Below are 15,687 nucleotides of genomic sequence, written 5' to 3'. Positions count from 1 at the left end.
GACTCGCGAGTTTTTTATCTCTTGAAAACATCTCGAGAGACTTGGACGATTTGCAGACACAGACTGCTTGCGCCCCACCGTCTAATCTGCTCGACACCTTAGAGGCAGGTGGAGGGCATGAAAAAGTGAAATTGCAGTTCAAGTGGATAGGCACAAACGGCACATTTCGATCGTCCAGCTGCTTATCTACACAGGCATCTGTGTGCTGACAAAACCGCCATGCAAAACCTGAAAACCTACCGAAGACAGAAAACCTCCACTCCTCCCTATATCTCTTCGCAGGAAGCACGTCTTCGGGTACCAAATTCGTTTGCAGCGTGGCCGCGTACACACTGGATTCTCCATGATCTAGCGTCCATCTGGTAACTCAGGTGTGCATAGAAACTGTACTTTTGCTGAGATGTAGGCTCCGCCGCCGTGACGATTGCTTCAGACCAGAGGCCCTCCACTGGCTTTATATACGCACTTCGGCGTTCCTCCTCTAGAACACACACTGATGGAGTAGGATTATTGGTAAGACTTTTCTGGCGTGTGTACGCAACGCGTTTTTGACCCCAGATTGCCCCGGTTACCTTTGTTATGTTAATGGCGTTCCATTGGTTCCATTTCTGCAATAATTATCAAGAACAGCAAGTGGAAACCTACGAACCCTGTCGGTAACGTGGAGCGTCCAGCTTCAGTCCTCTCTCTACACAGATGCGCTTGGTGCTCCGGTAAGTGCAACCTGGCGTTTCTTCTCATTCTTCCCAGAGAAAAAACAACGTGGGGGTTCGAGTGAAAGACCTAGTCCAAATTTTTAGCGCGTGGAACTGCACCACCCACCGAAGTGGAATCACCTCAAGTCGCACGGTTTTGCCTTCCAACGCAGGACCTTTCCCTTTCGAAAACGTCTGAGGATCGGGGATTTTCGACCATCACAGTTCCACTTTTCTTCGTCTGCAGCCAGTTTTACGCGAGCTTCGAGACAGCCTGCGTGAACTTGGCCTCCGACGCAGTCAGATGGACTGGTGTCTTGAATCGCTTCGTTTCCAGTTCGACTTTTCTTCGCCACGCGGACCCCCGCTGTTCCTGTTTAGCTTGTTGAACCTCGGGATTTGTCTTTGACTCCACAATTTGTCTCGCGCCCCGTTTCCTGACGTCCAGCGGTTTCGCTTTCTAGCTTTCTCTCCGGTGTGCATACGCTTGACGAACACAGCTTCTGCGTGTGTCCTTTTCTTTGTGCGTGAACGTTTTCATGACGCAGCGCTGAAGAGAGAGTTTCACGCGTGGTACACTCGCTTTTCTGTTTCCGTTCTCTTCCTTCCTGCTCTCTTCACCAGTTTCTGCAGGAATGGGCTTCTCCCACCTTCGTCTTTCCGTCCGCTTTACTGTTTCCGCTGCAGAGCTACCCCCAGCGTCTCTGCCGATCTCAGCTGCCAACTTCGAACCCCAAAGCGTCACTTTTTTTCTCTTTTCGCTGAGTCGTCTTTCTCCCCCTTCTCTTCTGTGACCTGGTCTTCTCCTTAGCGCGCCGTCACGCGTCCCTATCGACTGAAGAAGTCCACTTCTCAGCTGTCCATCGCCTCGAGGATACACAACTGTCTTTTCCCCGGAAAAGTCAGTCGTTCCTCGCTCGCCCCCGCTCGTCGTGCCGCTCTTCTTCTTGTCTCTTTCCCCGGCCTTTCTCGTCGCACTCTGGTCATATCTCCAAAACTTGCGTCTGCGACGAAGCGTCGCTTCCTGGCCCGCGAGGAGTGGATCTTTCTCTGCAGCTTCCAGTCGCCTTTCTCACTCTTCTTAAGAGAAACTCGAAATCCTTCGTCCACCAAGCAGAGACGGTATGCAGGCGGTCGCCAGCTGGAGACTTCGTCCACGGTGGAAGCTTAGAGCCGTCAATACATCGTTGCTGTCTTATTCCTTTTTCTAGCTGTGGCTACTAGAGACAACATCCGTTCTCCTCGCTTTGCCTTGGAGAATTCTCCTGTCTCTTCTCCCTTCCCCTTGTCTTTTCATTTTCGCTTCTCCTCTGTGTCTCGCGTCCTCTCCGCTTCTCTTTTTTTTCTTCTCTAAGTCTTTCCTTCTCTTCTCTCTGTGTCTCCTTATTTTTCACTTCAGTGCGTCTTTTTATTTTCGAAAAGATGGCGGAGACCCACACCGTAGGGGCAGACCTATCGAAGGACGGCGTAGCTGCTCCGGCGCTCGAGGTTGAGACGAAAACAGAAGGAAACTCTTCGTCCGTTTCCGAGAACGCAGAGAAGAAAGAAGGAACCGGAGACAAGACTGGAAAGGATCGAGGGGCTCTCACCTCTCAAGGCCAACTGATTTCGCTCATGCGAGGTGAGAGCAAGTCTGCGAGTCTTTCGACGCAGCGAGGCACCGAAGAAGCTAAATGTTATAAATATCAATAATATAGGGATGTGGTAAGAGAAAAATCAAAAAACAAATCACCAACCGGTGAATACTGAACTGACAAAGGTGTCGCTTCACATGCGGGGGATCACCATCACAACCCAGTGGATGCACAAAGAAGAAGGGAAGTAGCAGCCAGCACTGGAAGTGAGGACAAAACAGAAAAAGAAGGGAGAACAAGACAGGAGAGGCAGAGGGCGATCCAGGAAGGAGACTAGTCGGAGAACAATTCACACGAGGGCAAAAGCATAGGAAGACGTCTTGGACTGGTGTCGTCGGTAATCTCTTAAAGTTAACATCCTCCTGGATCTATCGTGTTTCTGAAAGTTCTTCTCCCTCGTTTTTTTTCTAAGACCCTCTGTGGTGTGGTCGACGAACCTCGCTGGATCCTTGGCATTCTTTATTGAGCGGAGACGCAGGGAAAACGCCTGGTTCGATTAAGCTGAGAAATCGAAAATCAGAAATGCAGTGGGAACTGAAGGATCTTCAGTGGCCAATAAAGTGATGCGTGAGCGGTGTTCAGAACGTTGCCGTTAATCTTGGAGAATTTTGGATAAGGCTTCTCGCGTCTGTTCGCCGTCCATGCAGCTGTGTGTCTCTCGACTCAGAAAATCCGTCTGTCGTTGGAAAACGGCGAAGGTTACCTGGAGGAGGGGGGGATCTTTACGCGAGATCCAGTGTCGCTGTCGCTTTTTTTCTCAGAAATGCGCGTGAGCAATAAAGGCGTCTCACCGCCCTTCGCGCCACACACCTTCTGGGATACCCAGCCAGTCCCGAAACTGAACGAACCTAAGGAAGGAGTAAGTTTCTAAAATGTTTTTTTCGTTCGGCGATGAGCCTCGCTTTCTCGTCTGGGAAAAGGCGTCTCTTCTCGTTGAGAGGAAAGGACGCTTTCGTCCCCCTTGGATTTTTGGAGCAGGACTCTCTCCTGTTCACAAACGCGCTTCTCCGTTTCACCTAGAAAGTGACGTATTACACACACGCAGTGGGCTGCCTGTTCTCGTGCTGGAAGCTGAACTCCAGCGATGCCTGCTTCGTCTCGAGGCGTCGCGTCTCTTCGTTGACGGGGGGAGGAGACGTCTTGCATTTTCACACGAAGAGACGGGGGGAACGGTCGTGTTCCAGTCCAGAAAAAACATCCGAGGACACTAAGGGTGCAAAAAGGAGACTCGAGTGGACGCCCACATTTCTCCGATTCTGCATTTCCGGATGCTCTGTCTTTCGGCTGTCCACGCGGGTGTTTTTTTGACAGAAAGAAGGGCCGATCGAGACGAAAACTGTCGACCAAGTGCGCTCCGTAGGTGCCAAGAGAAGTCGACTTGCCACACTTCACCTGCGCTTCTGATCAAAGCCTCTGCCTTTCTTCTCTGTCTCGAGTTTCGGCGTTCGCCTCTACATATAACTCTATCTGTATCTAAACTCTATGTATATATATATATATATATGCTTGGATAAGACACCATTCCGATAAATTAACGGATTGCTGAATCCGTATGTATCGACTGCTATATATATATATATATATGTATATATATATATATATGTATATATATATATATATATGCATATATATATATATATACATACGTAGGTGTGTCTTTATGCACCTTAACTTCAACAGAGCGATCTGCCTTTATTTAGACGCCCAGGTCTGCGTGTCGCTGTAATTGTCTCCTGCATCTCGATATCAAGATACGTCTGCAAGTTTCTATTTGTCTGTCCCCATGTCGATATTCATACATTTACATATATATATATATATGTATATACACGTATTTCTGCCCGTATGCCTTTGTAGATGTGTGTCTGTCTATCTTGTCTATGTTGTCTATCTTGACCTCTCGAGTTTATTCATCTCTACAGACACATCTTTGGGGATCTGAAAGTGCGATCTGGAACCTTTTGCTATTTTTATTTTTTGTGCGCATGCGCTTAGGAGCCGTACAAGCTCCCCGATGGCTTTGTCTGGTGCGAGTGCGACGTGAGGGATCCTGAGGAGCTGAAGGAGGTAAACAAAAAAGAAAGGGAGAAAAGCAAAGACCTTTGCGATTGAATAACAGTTCGACTGTTCCTTCCTCATGCACACAAAAGTGTATACACGTAGGAGAATCTGTATGGCTGCGTACATGTGAGCAGTTCGACATGCCTGCGTATACGCATCTATAGGCGCATGTATCGATGTCTGTCGTTCTGTCTACCTCTGTCTCGCTATCTTCAAATCAGTCAATACACATATGTATGTATATATGGTTGTATGTATATCTGGATGTGTGTATGTATGGTTGTATGCATGCATGTATGTATTTGCATGTATATGTATGTATTTGAATGTATGTATTTGAATGTATGTATATGTATGTATGTAGATATGCATGTAGATAATTGCATGTGTCTACATGCCGTTATGGCTGTGAGTGGATGCGTTTTTTTGGATCTGCAAGATGCACATGCTTTGTTCAGGTGTACGATCTTCTCAGTCAACACTACGTGGAAGACGACGACAATTTATTTCGCTTTAATTATTCTGCGGACTTTCTCGACTGGGCGCTCACAGCTCCAGGTTGCCATCGCGATTGGGTCATTGGCGTCCGAGTCTCCTCGACGAACAAGGTAGCTGCAAGATCCTTTTTTCTTCGGTTTTTCTTTCCACCTTTGTCATCTCTCTCCTCGTCGCACTGTGCATCTCTGACCTTGCCCCCTCCTTCTTTTCTTCTCTTCTTCCTCTCTTCCTCCTCTCTGTCGCTTCTTTTCTGCGCCTGAGCGTGGAAGCTCTCTCGTCTTCTTCGACTGCTTTGGTGCTACAGTGTACTTTGTGGAGGTCCTTCCTCCTTTCTTTGTCCTTTTCAGCTTGTTGGCTTCATCACCGCGACGCCCTCGCAGATTCGCGTCTTCTCCGACAGCGTTCCGATGGCCGAAGTGAATTTTCTTTGCGTACACAAAAAGCTTCGGTCCAAGCGTCTTGCGCCGGTAAACGCCAGATCGTTCCCGCGGATTTCCTCTCGTCTAACCTCTTCTTCGCTATCCCTCCGTCTCCTTTTCTTTCCGGTTGCCTCTCTCTTCTTCCACACATCTCTCACTGTCTCTCTTTCATCCTCTGTACTTCTTTCCCTCGTTTCATCCTTCCCCCTTCACTCTCCAGTGCCTTTTCTTCTTTTTCCTCCCTCGGCTTGAATCTCGCTGTCTCTTCTGTTCCCTGTTTTTCTCTCTTTCTTCTCTTTTCTTGCTGCACAAGTTCTCAGTGGTCTCCGCCATGCGCTCTTTCACGTCCGTCTCTCTTCTTCCTCGCTTTTCTCCTTGTTCCTTCCTTCTTTCTCTGTTCGAAGTGTGTCTCTGCGGTGATGCCCTTCTCTGATGCAGCTGTGAACCTCCTCTCGTCGCCAGACTGGGGAAGACGGAGATGAATTCTCTTTCTTCCTGCTTCTTGGAGGTGGAAAGGAGGTCCCTTCTCCTCGCCTTGTCTGTCTCTCTCTCTCCACCTTTCTTCTTTCTTTTTTCTTCCTTTTGCTTGGCTTTTCTCCAGGTTCTCATCAAGGAAATCACAAGACGCGTGAACCTCCGCAGCATCTGGCAGGCTGTCTATACAGCAGGCGTGGTGCTCCCAACTCCCGTAGCCCAGTGTCGCTACTGGCATCGATCCCTGAATCCAAAAAAATTAATTGAAGTCGGCTTCAGCGGACTCAGCGAGCGGATGACCATCAGCAGATCCATAAAACTCTACCGTGTAAGTCGCAGTCGCACGCCATTTCAGGGAACTTGTTGCTCATCAGTCACTCATAAAATCAACTTTCTATACACATCTATGGCGGATAATGATCTACTTCTTCATCTTTCTATCCGTCTGTCTATCTATGCGTTCTTCTCAATCCCTGCAGCCATTTCCTCATCAACAAATATACATATATATATATATATATGTATATATGCATTCAAATGTATATGCCCATGGACCGATCTGTATATGTATATATGTATATATGTGTATGCATATAGGTGTAAATTCTGTACATAGAAGGATGCGCGTATGTGAACTTTAAAATTTGTGTGCATCTTCAATCTATCTTCACCGAGGCGGCTGCCTGTACACCTTGCATCTGTGTATCTTTTCGCGCTCCTTGTTGACTCTCGCTTTTTGCTGTGTGTTTCCGTGAGGCTGTCCGTCTCTCTTTGTGTTTGGGAGGGTGCGGATCGTTTGCCTGGTCTGGCGTATGTTTCGTCTTTCCTTCCGCAAAGGAAGAGAGGAGGAAACCTCGAAGGCAGTCCACTGTGGAGAAGAATCTGCAGCTTCACGAGGTTTCTGAAAAAGAGGAAAGCTCTCCTGTCGCTCGAGTGACGCAGCACCGAGACCCAAGCGCCTCCGCGTCTCTGTCAACTGCGTCTCGTAGACAGCGTTTTCTTTCTTTCTGGTGGCGTAAGGGAAGCGTCCGAAAAGAGGCGAGAAGGAGAGAAGAAATCCCTGCGAATGAACCACAGAAAATGAAGTAGTGCTCGGATTTTCAGGTGAAAGAAAGTCCCTCGACTCCCGGACTCAGACCTGCGAAACCGGAAGATGTGCCTCACATTCACAAACTTCTGTCGAACTACTTAAGGTACGGCCAGTCTTCGAAAGTAACATGCACACACATTTCTTCAACCTTTTCTTTTTCTCTGTGGTTCTCTCTCCTCGGCTCTCTTTATCGCTCCTCTCTTCTTCGTTGTTCTCTTCTTCTCTCCTCTCTTCTTCCTCGTTGTTTTCGTCTCTCCTCTCTTCCTATTCGTTGCTCTCTTCTCTGTTCCCTCACTTTTTCGGTTTTGCTTCTCGCGCTGTGGCAGTGCTCGCGCATGTCACTTTGTGATTTCTCAAAAGACGAATTTCGGATTTTCAAAGATTGCCTGGCAGATTAGTGGCCGTCCTCGCGCTGTTTTCATACCTGCATACCTGCCTGTCTCTGTACACATCTAATTCTCTAGATGTAATTTCAGTTCTGTATCTGGATACAATTTTAGTTCTCTATACATATATACTTTTACTTCTCTAGATGTAATTTTATTTCCCTGTCTGGAAGTAATTGTAGTTCTTCAGATATAATTGCAATTCGCTATACTTAGTTGTAACTCTCTCTGTAAATGTAAATTCAATTCTCTAACCAGATCTAAATTTCATTGTTTATGTAGATACGTATCAGATTTTCTATCTCTTTGTGCGACTCTCTCTCTATCTATATGCGTGTATAATGTGAGTCTTCTCCGCCACAGTTTATGTGCGCCGTAGTCTGTTCTTTTTTGAATTTCCTTTTGCTAATCTCTTGCGTCCTCTCTAGTCCCTTTTTTCTTTTGCAGGAATTTCAAACTTCACTGCGAATTCACACAAGAGGAAGTCGCTCACTGGCTTCTTCCGAGAGAAGGCGTCGTTCACGTGTACGTACGCACCAGCACGAAAGGTAGGTGGCTGGAACCGAGTTTCTTGTGGTGTTTCTGCTCCTTTGTCTTTTTCGCATTCGGTCTCACTAGGTGCGTCTCCATAATCAGATCCAGGCGCGTTGGCTTTTTGTCTCTAGCTCTCTTCATCTCCGTCGAGTCCGATTTACGTCTCTCTCTTCTAGCTGTTCCACCTCGATCTACATCTCTCTGTGTTTGTCTTTCTCGTTCTTTCGCTCTCAATGTCTCGCTTCTTCTTCCTCCAGCTGCGTGACTCCGTCCGAGTCGGTGTCTGGCTGTCTCGGGGATTCTCGATTTCTTCTCTTCTGTCTCCGACGTTTCCTCTGTCTCTCCTTCTGCGCTGGCACGCGTCTCACTCCCCGCACTGCGTCAGAGACTTTCTCTAGTTTCCGTCCTGCAAGAAAATCCACTTGCATGAGGGGGCGAGACAGGAGAGTCTCTGCAAGCGTTTCGACGAATGAATGCTGCGCAGAATCGCTGCATCTGTCTGCTCCGAATCTTCCACACCTTGTCTTGGAGCGGGTGCTTTCTGCACAAGGAAGCGTTTTTCTTCCTAGAGAGCAGTGAAAAGGGAGGACGAAGCTACAGGGAAGAATCCTCTTTTTCGAGGGAAGGTGACCCAGTGTGAGTCTCTTTGCCTCCAGGAACGGTGACGGACTTAATCTCCTTCTACGAACTTCCGTCGTCAGTCATTGGCAACCAGAAATACAAGGAAATCAAGGTGCGAGAAAGTGAACTGGAAAGGAAGCGAAAACGACGAGATGTTTCTCAAACACAAACACACGTCCAATGCTCACAGCGACTCCTCTGCTCACCGCGAAACAATCCGTCGAGTGTACCTTTGCAGATATATGCATGCGGGTCTGTACACGCGAATCTGTATTTGTGCTTCCATCGCTGCATCTCTCCCCATACACTTGCGGATGCGCGCTCGCCAACAAGTACCGTTTGTCCGCAGAGAGAAAGACACCCGCGACATCCATAGACATCCATTTATTAGTAAATGGATATAAGTATAAAACATATAAAAATATAAAACATATGTAAACATATAATACATTTAAATATATAATATATGCAAATATATAATGTATATAGAAACTATAGAAAAAAAAATATGAATAATATATATACATATATATATATGAATGATTGTTGTGTTGTGTTCTCTCAACACCTCTGTTTTTTTTCTCGAATCGAGGAAAGTCATGCGGAAACGGTTTCGGTTTTTCCTGCAGGCTGCTTACTCTTTTTACAACGTGGCGACGACTGTCCCCTTGAAGCAACTCATCGAAGACGCCCTCTGTCTAGCCAAGCAGCTGTAAGGTCTTTCTTCGTCTCCGCAGATTTCGTATCTGTGTCCTTCGCGCGTCTCCCGTTTCCTCGCGCGACATGAACGCCGTCCATCCTCTCTCGCCGTCTGTGAGAGCGCCTCTGTTCGTGAAAGTGTACGTTGCCCCTCGAGTGCCTGCAGAGACTCTCTGCGCGTTTCTTGTCTCTCCGGCCTTCCGTCCAGTTGCTACGCAAACGAACCTGGCATGCATCTTCTTCGTTTTCTTTCTCAGAGACTTCGACGTTTTCAACGCTCTGGATGTGATGGAGAATAAATCTTTCGTCGAGGTAAGCAGGCTCGCGTTCGTTCCAAGGCAAGGCTTTCCAGAGCGCGAGGGAAAGTGAGGCACTTTGAAGAGCTTCACACGGTTGGATGAGAAGAGATCAAAACGAAAAAAGCGAGGGAATGAGGAAAAGGAGTGAACCAGCTAGAACCGCGAGACATCTCTTCATCAGCCTTGTACATTTTCACATATATATATATATATATATATATATATATATATATGCATGCAGGTAGAGAGATACATAGAGAGATAGAGCAACAGACAGATGTAAAGCGTGGAAGGCGTGAGAAGGAGGAGACCATCGAGTTCGAAAGCAAGGACTCTTGGACATGCTTGTTTCTTTTCAGGACTTGAAGTTTGGAATTGGAGATGGATTTTTGCGTTACTACATTTACAACTGGCGCTGCCCGGAAGTAGGCTTTTTTTGTCTCTATATTTCTATCTAGGATTCACATCAACACTATGCGTTGGGGGGTAGTACTCCCGCAAACAGAGGTCACTTTTCGCTTCTCGAATGTCTGCTTTGCTGTGTTTCCCTCTGTCTTTATTCTCAGCTGGTGCTCTTTCTTTACCTCGATCTTCTCTCACGCGTGTGTCTTCTTTTGCCTAAAAAGTGCTCGGTCTTTCTTCTTTCTCTTTCTTCCTTTTTCTCTTTTTTCTTCCTCGCACAACGTTCCACGCCTGTCGTTTGCTTTCGTCTCCGCTGCACTAGCTGCAGTTCTTTTTTGTTTTCTTCTGCGACTGTCGTCTTTCTCCACTCTGCGCTTTTTCAGATGAAGCACAGCGATGTAGGACTCGTTCTGCTGTAGCCTGTCGAGACAGCCGAGGCAGCGGGGGAAGTTTCGGTTTCCGGCTTCGCGGACTGTCCTACTTTTATTTTTTTGCCTGTTTTCTCGCTTTCTCTTCCGCCGTCGCATCTTGGCAAAGCTCGAAGGCACAGACGTTTCTCCCTCCAGGTCTCTTCCCCCCCTTCCGCTTCTCGCTCTTCGCGACGAATTGTGCGTCTTGTGAGTGTCACCTTCTCTTTTCTTCTTTTTTCTGCGCCTCTTTCTCGTTTTTCTTCTCCCTCCCGCGTGTGTCTCCGCCGCTCTGGGCCGTCTGTCGGCTTCGACCGACTCTTTCCTTCTGCAACTGAACCCGGTTCGTTTAAGTCGGCTCTCGGTGAAATCGCATTTCTCCTTGACAGTGAGATAAGCGCTTTTCTTCTCTCCGTGAACGAAGCAGAAGGTGACGGACAGGGGAGGAAAACGAGGGAGCGATAAACGCCGTTTCCTTTGCTGTCAAACACTGGCGGCAAGTCCCCTGGCGCGCAGCTTCGAAAATAGAGAGGCGCGCATCGATATATCAAATGATCCCTCCTCTGTCGACACGAGAGTAAACTCCCCCCAGATCGACCGCCGAGCGACTCAGAGCTTCACCACAAAACAGGACCCATGCCGCCTCTCGAATTAGGGCGTCTCTCGTCTCTCGTTCAAAGTCGAGCGTCTCTCGCTGTGCCTAGGTCAACTGTGAGGCGATTACCGCTTCTTCCGCACAGAGACTGCGGAGGGTTTAAGTGTTTTCTCACTTAACGGATTCAAACGTTTCAAATTTTTGACAACAGCAGCTGAGCCTCCTTTTTGTTGTGCAAGTTTGTAGAGCCTCTTCTAGCTACCCTCTCCCTCCAAATGGATTTCACGCAAAACCTGAAAGTCACAGAAACCTGTGACTTTTTCGACGGTTCCACGTCGCCAGACCCGAGCGGCTCTGCGCCTGGCTGGTCTCCAGCAAGAAGGACGTTGCACTGAGAGACTGACGACGCGAGCATGCGCGAGAGAGAGACATTCTCGAGACACTGACGAACGCTGCACCTTCCTCAGGTGTCTCCTTTGCCCGGCCCCTTGCCGAGGTCTCCGAAGCACGTACTTTTTCTGAAAAAACTTTTCGAGAGGCCTTTTTCTCGGAGCGCCAGAATCGCCTGTGCGACTGCGACGAGACGCCGCGCGCGGACACTCAAATGAGACAAAAAATCGGGGAAAAAAAACAAAAGTCAAGAAATGCAGACACTCTAGATGTCTCAAGAGGCCAAGACCACACCCTCGGTACATGCACATACACACACATATATCTATATATACATATATATATCTATATATACACATATATATATATATATATATATATACATTTACACAAGTATTCGAGGAAGGACGAAATTTTCCCGGGTTTCCAGGATTCTCATCTCACACAGGAGGACCCCATGTGCTCACGCGGCAGAGTCAGGTGGAAAGTGTACAGAAAGTCGGATTTGTCATTCCGAGAGAGAACGCTCGCTGGCTCTCTCAGTTACACTTCGCTAGGCTCCGTCAGCCGCGGAAGACACGTTGAAAAAAGCAATCGGCCCGGGATCCTTCACAAGTTTCGCCGAGACTCGCTCTGTCTCTCTGCCTCGTCTCTCCGCCGCCCTCTTCGAAAGGCCGCATCTTCGACTTGTCGCTCTTCGCTCTCTGGTCCTGCCCTCCCCCCGCCGTTCGCGGTCCTGCTCGACGCGGCGACAGCCTTCACTTGCGTCGGTCGCCGTACACAGTCTCTCCGTCGAGGTGCTCTCGGCAGACGGCCCTGCCGACCAGACTGGTTCGCAGCCACCCGCCCAGGCACGCGACGGCGTTGTGCAAAGTCAACTGCATCTGGAGGTACGCCGCCTTCCACAGCAGCAGCGTCGCCGCGCCGCCCAAGAACGTCCTCCATCCTTCGATGTCTGCAGCTGCTTGCCCATGCCCGAGGTAGACCAGCGCCCCGCGCGTCTGGTTCACAAACGCAGGCGCTCGGCGCTTCTCCTCGACACTCGGAAACGCGTTGAACGTCTGCGCCAAGTAGCGACCTGCCTGCTTCGCGTTCTGCGCCGTCGGCGCCGGAGCGCGGTACGCCGCGTCGATGTCCTGCAGAGCAGCCGTGCAGATGCAAAGACGTTGTGAGTCGCAGTGGGGGCGGAGACACCCGCAGCGAAGAAGAGTCCACACCGCGCCGCCCCGAGAGGGGGAACAGCCACACAGAGAGTGAAAGCAGCTCTTAAACGCATACGCGAAGCAGATGGATAGACGCGGGAAGACAGGAGAGGCACAGACGAAGAAGCGCGAGGCGGAAAGACAACGGACCGCTGCCAGATGCCTGCCTCACTTGGTCTCCTCTGAACGCCGAGGAGTGGAAGCTCGCAGACACACACCATGCAGAGAAGACAGGCACCCAGGACTGAGGATGCAATGCGCGCGGAAGATCTACGACGCCCGCTACAGCAACGCTCCTCTATCGGCGGGGAGAAGGGGGAAGTCAGAAGAGAGGAACCTACACACGAGCGCCTGCTCAAAGAGAACGAGAATTCCGCTTCCCAGTGAAGGAAAGGAACGAAGCAAATGCGCTCCACTCACCGCAAGAAGTTTCACGAACTGCTCCTTTGTCATTTGCGTTTGACGCGGCTTCTGGGAAAAGTCGTATTTGCTGCTGGCCAGTTGAGGGAAGACAGTGCTCAGTTTCGGCGCCTCTCTCTCCAGCCAGTCAGTGCCTGAAAGACGAAGCGCGCAGCTCGCAATTCGCTGGCAGGTCAAATCTCAATCACCGTTCTCTCTGCCTGCGCTGTCTTTCCCTTGCTCTTCGTTCGCGTTCTTCTTCCTTTTCTTCTTCTCGGTCTTCCTGTCCCTCCTCTTCTCTCTCTTCTCTTCTCTCTCTCTTCTTCTCTCTCTCCTCTTCTCTCTCTCTTCTTCTCTCTCTTCTCTTCTCTCTCTCCTCTTCTCTCTCTCTTCTTCTCTCTCTTCTCTTCTCTCTCTCTTCTCTCCCTCCTCTTCTCTCTCTCTTCTTCTCTCTCTTCTCTTCTCTCTCTCTTCTCTCCCTCCTCTTCTCTCTCTTCTTATCTCCCTCCTCTTCTCTCTCTTCTCTTCTCTCTCTCTTCTTCTCTCTCTCTTCTCCCTCTTCTTGTTTTCTTCTTCTCCCTTGCTTCTTCTGGTGCTGTACGTACTGGCTGCTCCGTTCGCCGTGGCGGCTTCGTACAGGGTGTCTGCATGTTGGACGAGAGGAGGCGGCGAGAGTCTGCAGCAGTCTCCGAGCGCGTAGACGCCTTCGCAGCCTCGCACCTTCATTTGCTGGTCGACGAGGATTACGGGCGACTGCTGCTGAGCCTCGCGCAGCTCGGCGGTCTTTCTGGCGAGGTCGAGACAGACCTTTGGACTCTTGATCCCCGACGCCCACACGAGGAGGCCGCAGGGCATCTCCTTTTCTTCCACCTGGCCGTCGGCGCGCTTTGTGCGAACCTTGACCGAGTCTGGACCGACTCCGACGACCTGCGACTGGAGGCAAAGGTCGACGCGTGGATTCTCTTCCAGAAGGCGTTTTGCGAAAGCCTGGACGTCGTTGTTGTAGGCTGCGAGGACTGTCGGGAGCATCTCCACCACGGTGATCCGGACGAGAGGCCGCAGCTGCGGGAAGTGAGTCGCGCCCTCGGCCTGGAAAAAGTCGTCGATCTCTGCGGCGACTTCCACGCCTGTCGGACCCGCTCCAACGACAACGAAGTGAAGAAGTTTCTTCTTCTCTTCCTCGGAGACGCCGGGGACAGAAGCTGTCTCGATGACGTCGAACAGCGCGCTTCGCAGGCGTCTTGCGTCCTCCAACTCCTTGACGAAAAACGCGTTTTCCTTCACTCCAGGGACTCCAAAAGTGTTCACATCGGCACCCGCGGCGACCACGAGGTAGTCGTAGCTCTCCTCCCATTCGCGCGCGTCCTGCGCCTTCCCGTGAGTCGACTGACAGCGAACTTTCTTCTCTGTAGGGCAGATCTCCGCGACGCGGCCTTCGTAGAAACTTCCGCAGGGCACTCCGCCGCGAACCAGCAACTCCCTCACACCCGTCATGCATGCACTCGCAGGCAAAGTCCCCACACAGACGGACGGCAGCAGCGGTGTGAAGGTGAAGTAGTCGCGCGGAGAGATGACGACAGGCTCGTAGCGAGTCATGTCCAGGTCCGCGAGGAAGGAGACAGCTGCCCAGCCTGACCCCACAACCACCACCTTCTGTCTCCTCGCAGGCGCCTCGCGAGCAGCCGGAGACGCAGACGCGACCGCAGAGGCGGCGACCGCCGCGGGAGAGAGGAGGCCTGTTCGGAGGCGAAAGCTGGTCCACTTGGTGGACATCCAGGTGGAGACAGGGGAGAAGGCGGAGAACGGACGCGGGGGCTGAGCCAGCAGAGCAGACACGCGCTCTTTCGGAGACGAAGGAGACGACGGAGACGCTGGAGAGTCGCAGCGCGCCGGCAGGCTAAGCATAGGCACAGAGGCCCCCGCCAGCAGCCGCAGCCACTGCCCTGCCATGGTGTGCGGGGATCCAGAGATCTCTTCAGCAGAGAAGAGAGAGAGCGAAAAACGGGGAGAGAAGCGAGAAAAGAGAGAAAAGAAGAACGAGACAGGCGCGCGACGAGATGGGCGAGTGCGTGAGGGCAGACGAGGAGAGGATTGACGGAGTCGTTCGGAGAAGAAAGCCGCAACGAACCGGTGGGAGGGAGAGTTCGAGAAGGGAGGTGGGTAGGAGGGAAGAGGGACTTTCCGGCGAGTCGGCAAAAAGAAGCGACTCCAGGAAACTGAGTCCTTTGACTTCTTCCTGGATACGTTTGGCCAACAAAGAAATGAAAAAATTGAAGGAAAGGAAACGACTCTCTGTTCTTGTCGCGCTGCCGGAACCTCGCGCCTTCTGCCACGACGGGTGTTCTGTCTTCCCTCCTCTCTCCAGTTCAGAGGAAAAGAGACATCCGCAGGGAAGCGAAAGGCGAAAGGCGAAAGACGAGAGAAAACCACAAGAGAAATGAAGACAAACAGAAGAAAAGAGCCCCCCTTGTGTAAGCATATACCTACACCAGCGCGCGCGCGTATATATACGCGGTGCGGCACCACCCGGCCTCCTTCTTCCGGCGCGAGCCGTCTTGTTCGCTCGCTCTTCCTTCGCCTGGCTGCCTTCTTCTCGCCCTCCCTCTTTCTGTACACTTGAGTGGAGAAAACTGGGGGGAAGTAGAGGAAATCGAGGAAAGAAAAATCTCTCTGCAGTGGCGTCTCACGTTGCGGACCGCGCAAGCAAAGCAGCGCGTTGCCGCGCGCGATTTGTCAGATGCCGCACAGCACCCAGATGGACCAGAAGGTGGAGTCTTCTTTCGTGGAGAAGGAGATTGAATAGGACTTTCCTCGAGCAAGACCAGGCTTTTTGAAGTGTGTCTGACAGTGGAAAATGCTACAGCGAGAGCGCAAAGGCAGTC

The 15,687-nt window shown here is 50.5% G+C and overlaps 2 protein-coding genes across 2 annotated transcripts; one reads left to right on the top strand and one right to left on the bottom strand.

Annotated features, from left to right (window-relative positions):
• The first annotated feature begins 1,088 nt into the window (after positions 1-1,088).
• TGME49_209160 (myristoyl CoA:protein N-myristoyltransferase) lies at positions 1,089-11,560 on the top strand. Its single transcript, XM_018779454.1, has 15 exons — positions 1,089-1,817; positions 2,095-2,316; positions 3,091-3,188; positions 3,641-3,685; positions 4,325-4,396; positions 4,849-4,998; positions 5,236-5,355; positions 5,909-6,109; positions 6,886-6,974; positions 7,705-7,805; positions 8,448-8,524; positions 9,042-9,124; positions 9,369-9,423; positions 9,770-9,835; positions 10,196-11,560. Exons 2-15 carry the CDS (start codon positions 2,118-2,120, stop codon positions 10,229-10,231), a joined length of 1,392 nt encoding a protein of 463 aa, XP_018638451.1. The 5' UTR covers positions 1,089-1,817; positions 2,095-2,117; the 3' UTR covers positions 10,232-11,560.
• NDH2-I (non-proton pumping type-II NADH dehydrogenase I) lies at positions 10,998-15,646 on the bottom strand. Its single transcript, XM_002369634.2, has 3 exons — positions 13,411-15,646; positions 12,827-12,960; positions 10,998-12,340 (listed from the first exon to the last, which is right to left on the bottom strand). Exons 1-3 carry the CDS (start codon positions 14,753-14,755, stop codon positions 11,963-11,965), a joined length of 1,857 nt encoding a protein of 618 aa, XP_002369675.1. The 5' UTR covers positions 14,756-15,646; the 3' UTR covers positions 10,998-11,962.
• Between the last annotated feature and the right edge of the window lie 41 nt (positions 15,647-15,687).

Source organism: Toxoplasma gondii, chromosome Ib, assembly GCF_000006565.2.
Source record: "Toxoplasma gondii ME49 chromosome Ib, whole genome shotgun sequence".
In the NCBI taxonomy this organism is placed as follows: domain Eukaryota; phylum Apicomplexa; class Conoidasida; order Eucoccidiorida; family Sarcocystidae; genus Toxoplasma; species Toxoplasma gondii.
This window is presented reverse-complemented; position numbering and strand designations above follow the sequence as displayed.

Excerpts from the sequence above, each read along its gene's own strand:
- NDH2-I (XM_002369634.2), bottom strand. The coding sequence starts at position 14,755 with ATGGCAGGGCAGTGGCTGCGGCTGCTGGCGGGGGCCTCTGTGCCTATG. Across the intron at positions 12,961-13,410 it reads CACGGCGAACGGAGCAGCCA|GCACTGACTGGCTGGAGAGA; the intron begins GTACGTACAGCA and ends TTCGTCTTTCAG. Across the intron at positions 12,341-12,826 it reads AGTTCGTGAAACTTCTTGCG|GACATCGACGCGGCGTACCG; the intron begins GTGAGTGGAGCG and ends GCTGCTCTGCAG.
- TGME49_209160 (XM_018779454.1), top strand. The coding sequence starts at position 2,118 with ATGGCGGAGACCCACACCGTAGGGGCAGACCTATCGAAGGACGGCGTA. Across the intron at positions 6,110-6,885 it reads GATCCATAAAACTCTACCGT|GTGAAAGAAAGTCCCTCGAC; the intron begins GTAAGTCGCAGT and ends TCGGATTTTCAG. Across the intron at positions 6,975-7,704 it reads CTTCTGTCGAACTACTTAAG|GAATTTCAAACTTCACTGCG; the intron begins GTACGGCCAGTC and ends TTTCTTTTGCAG.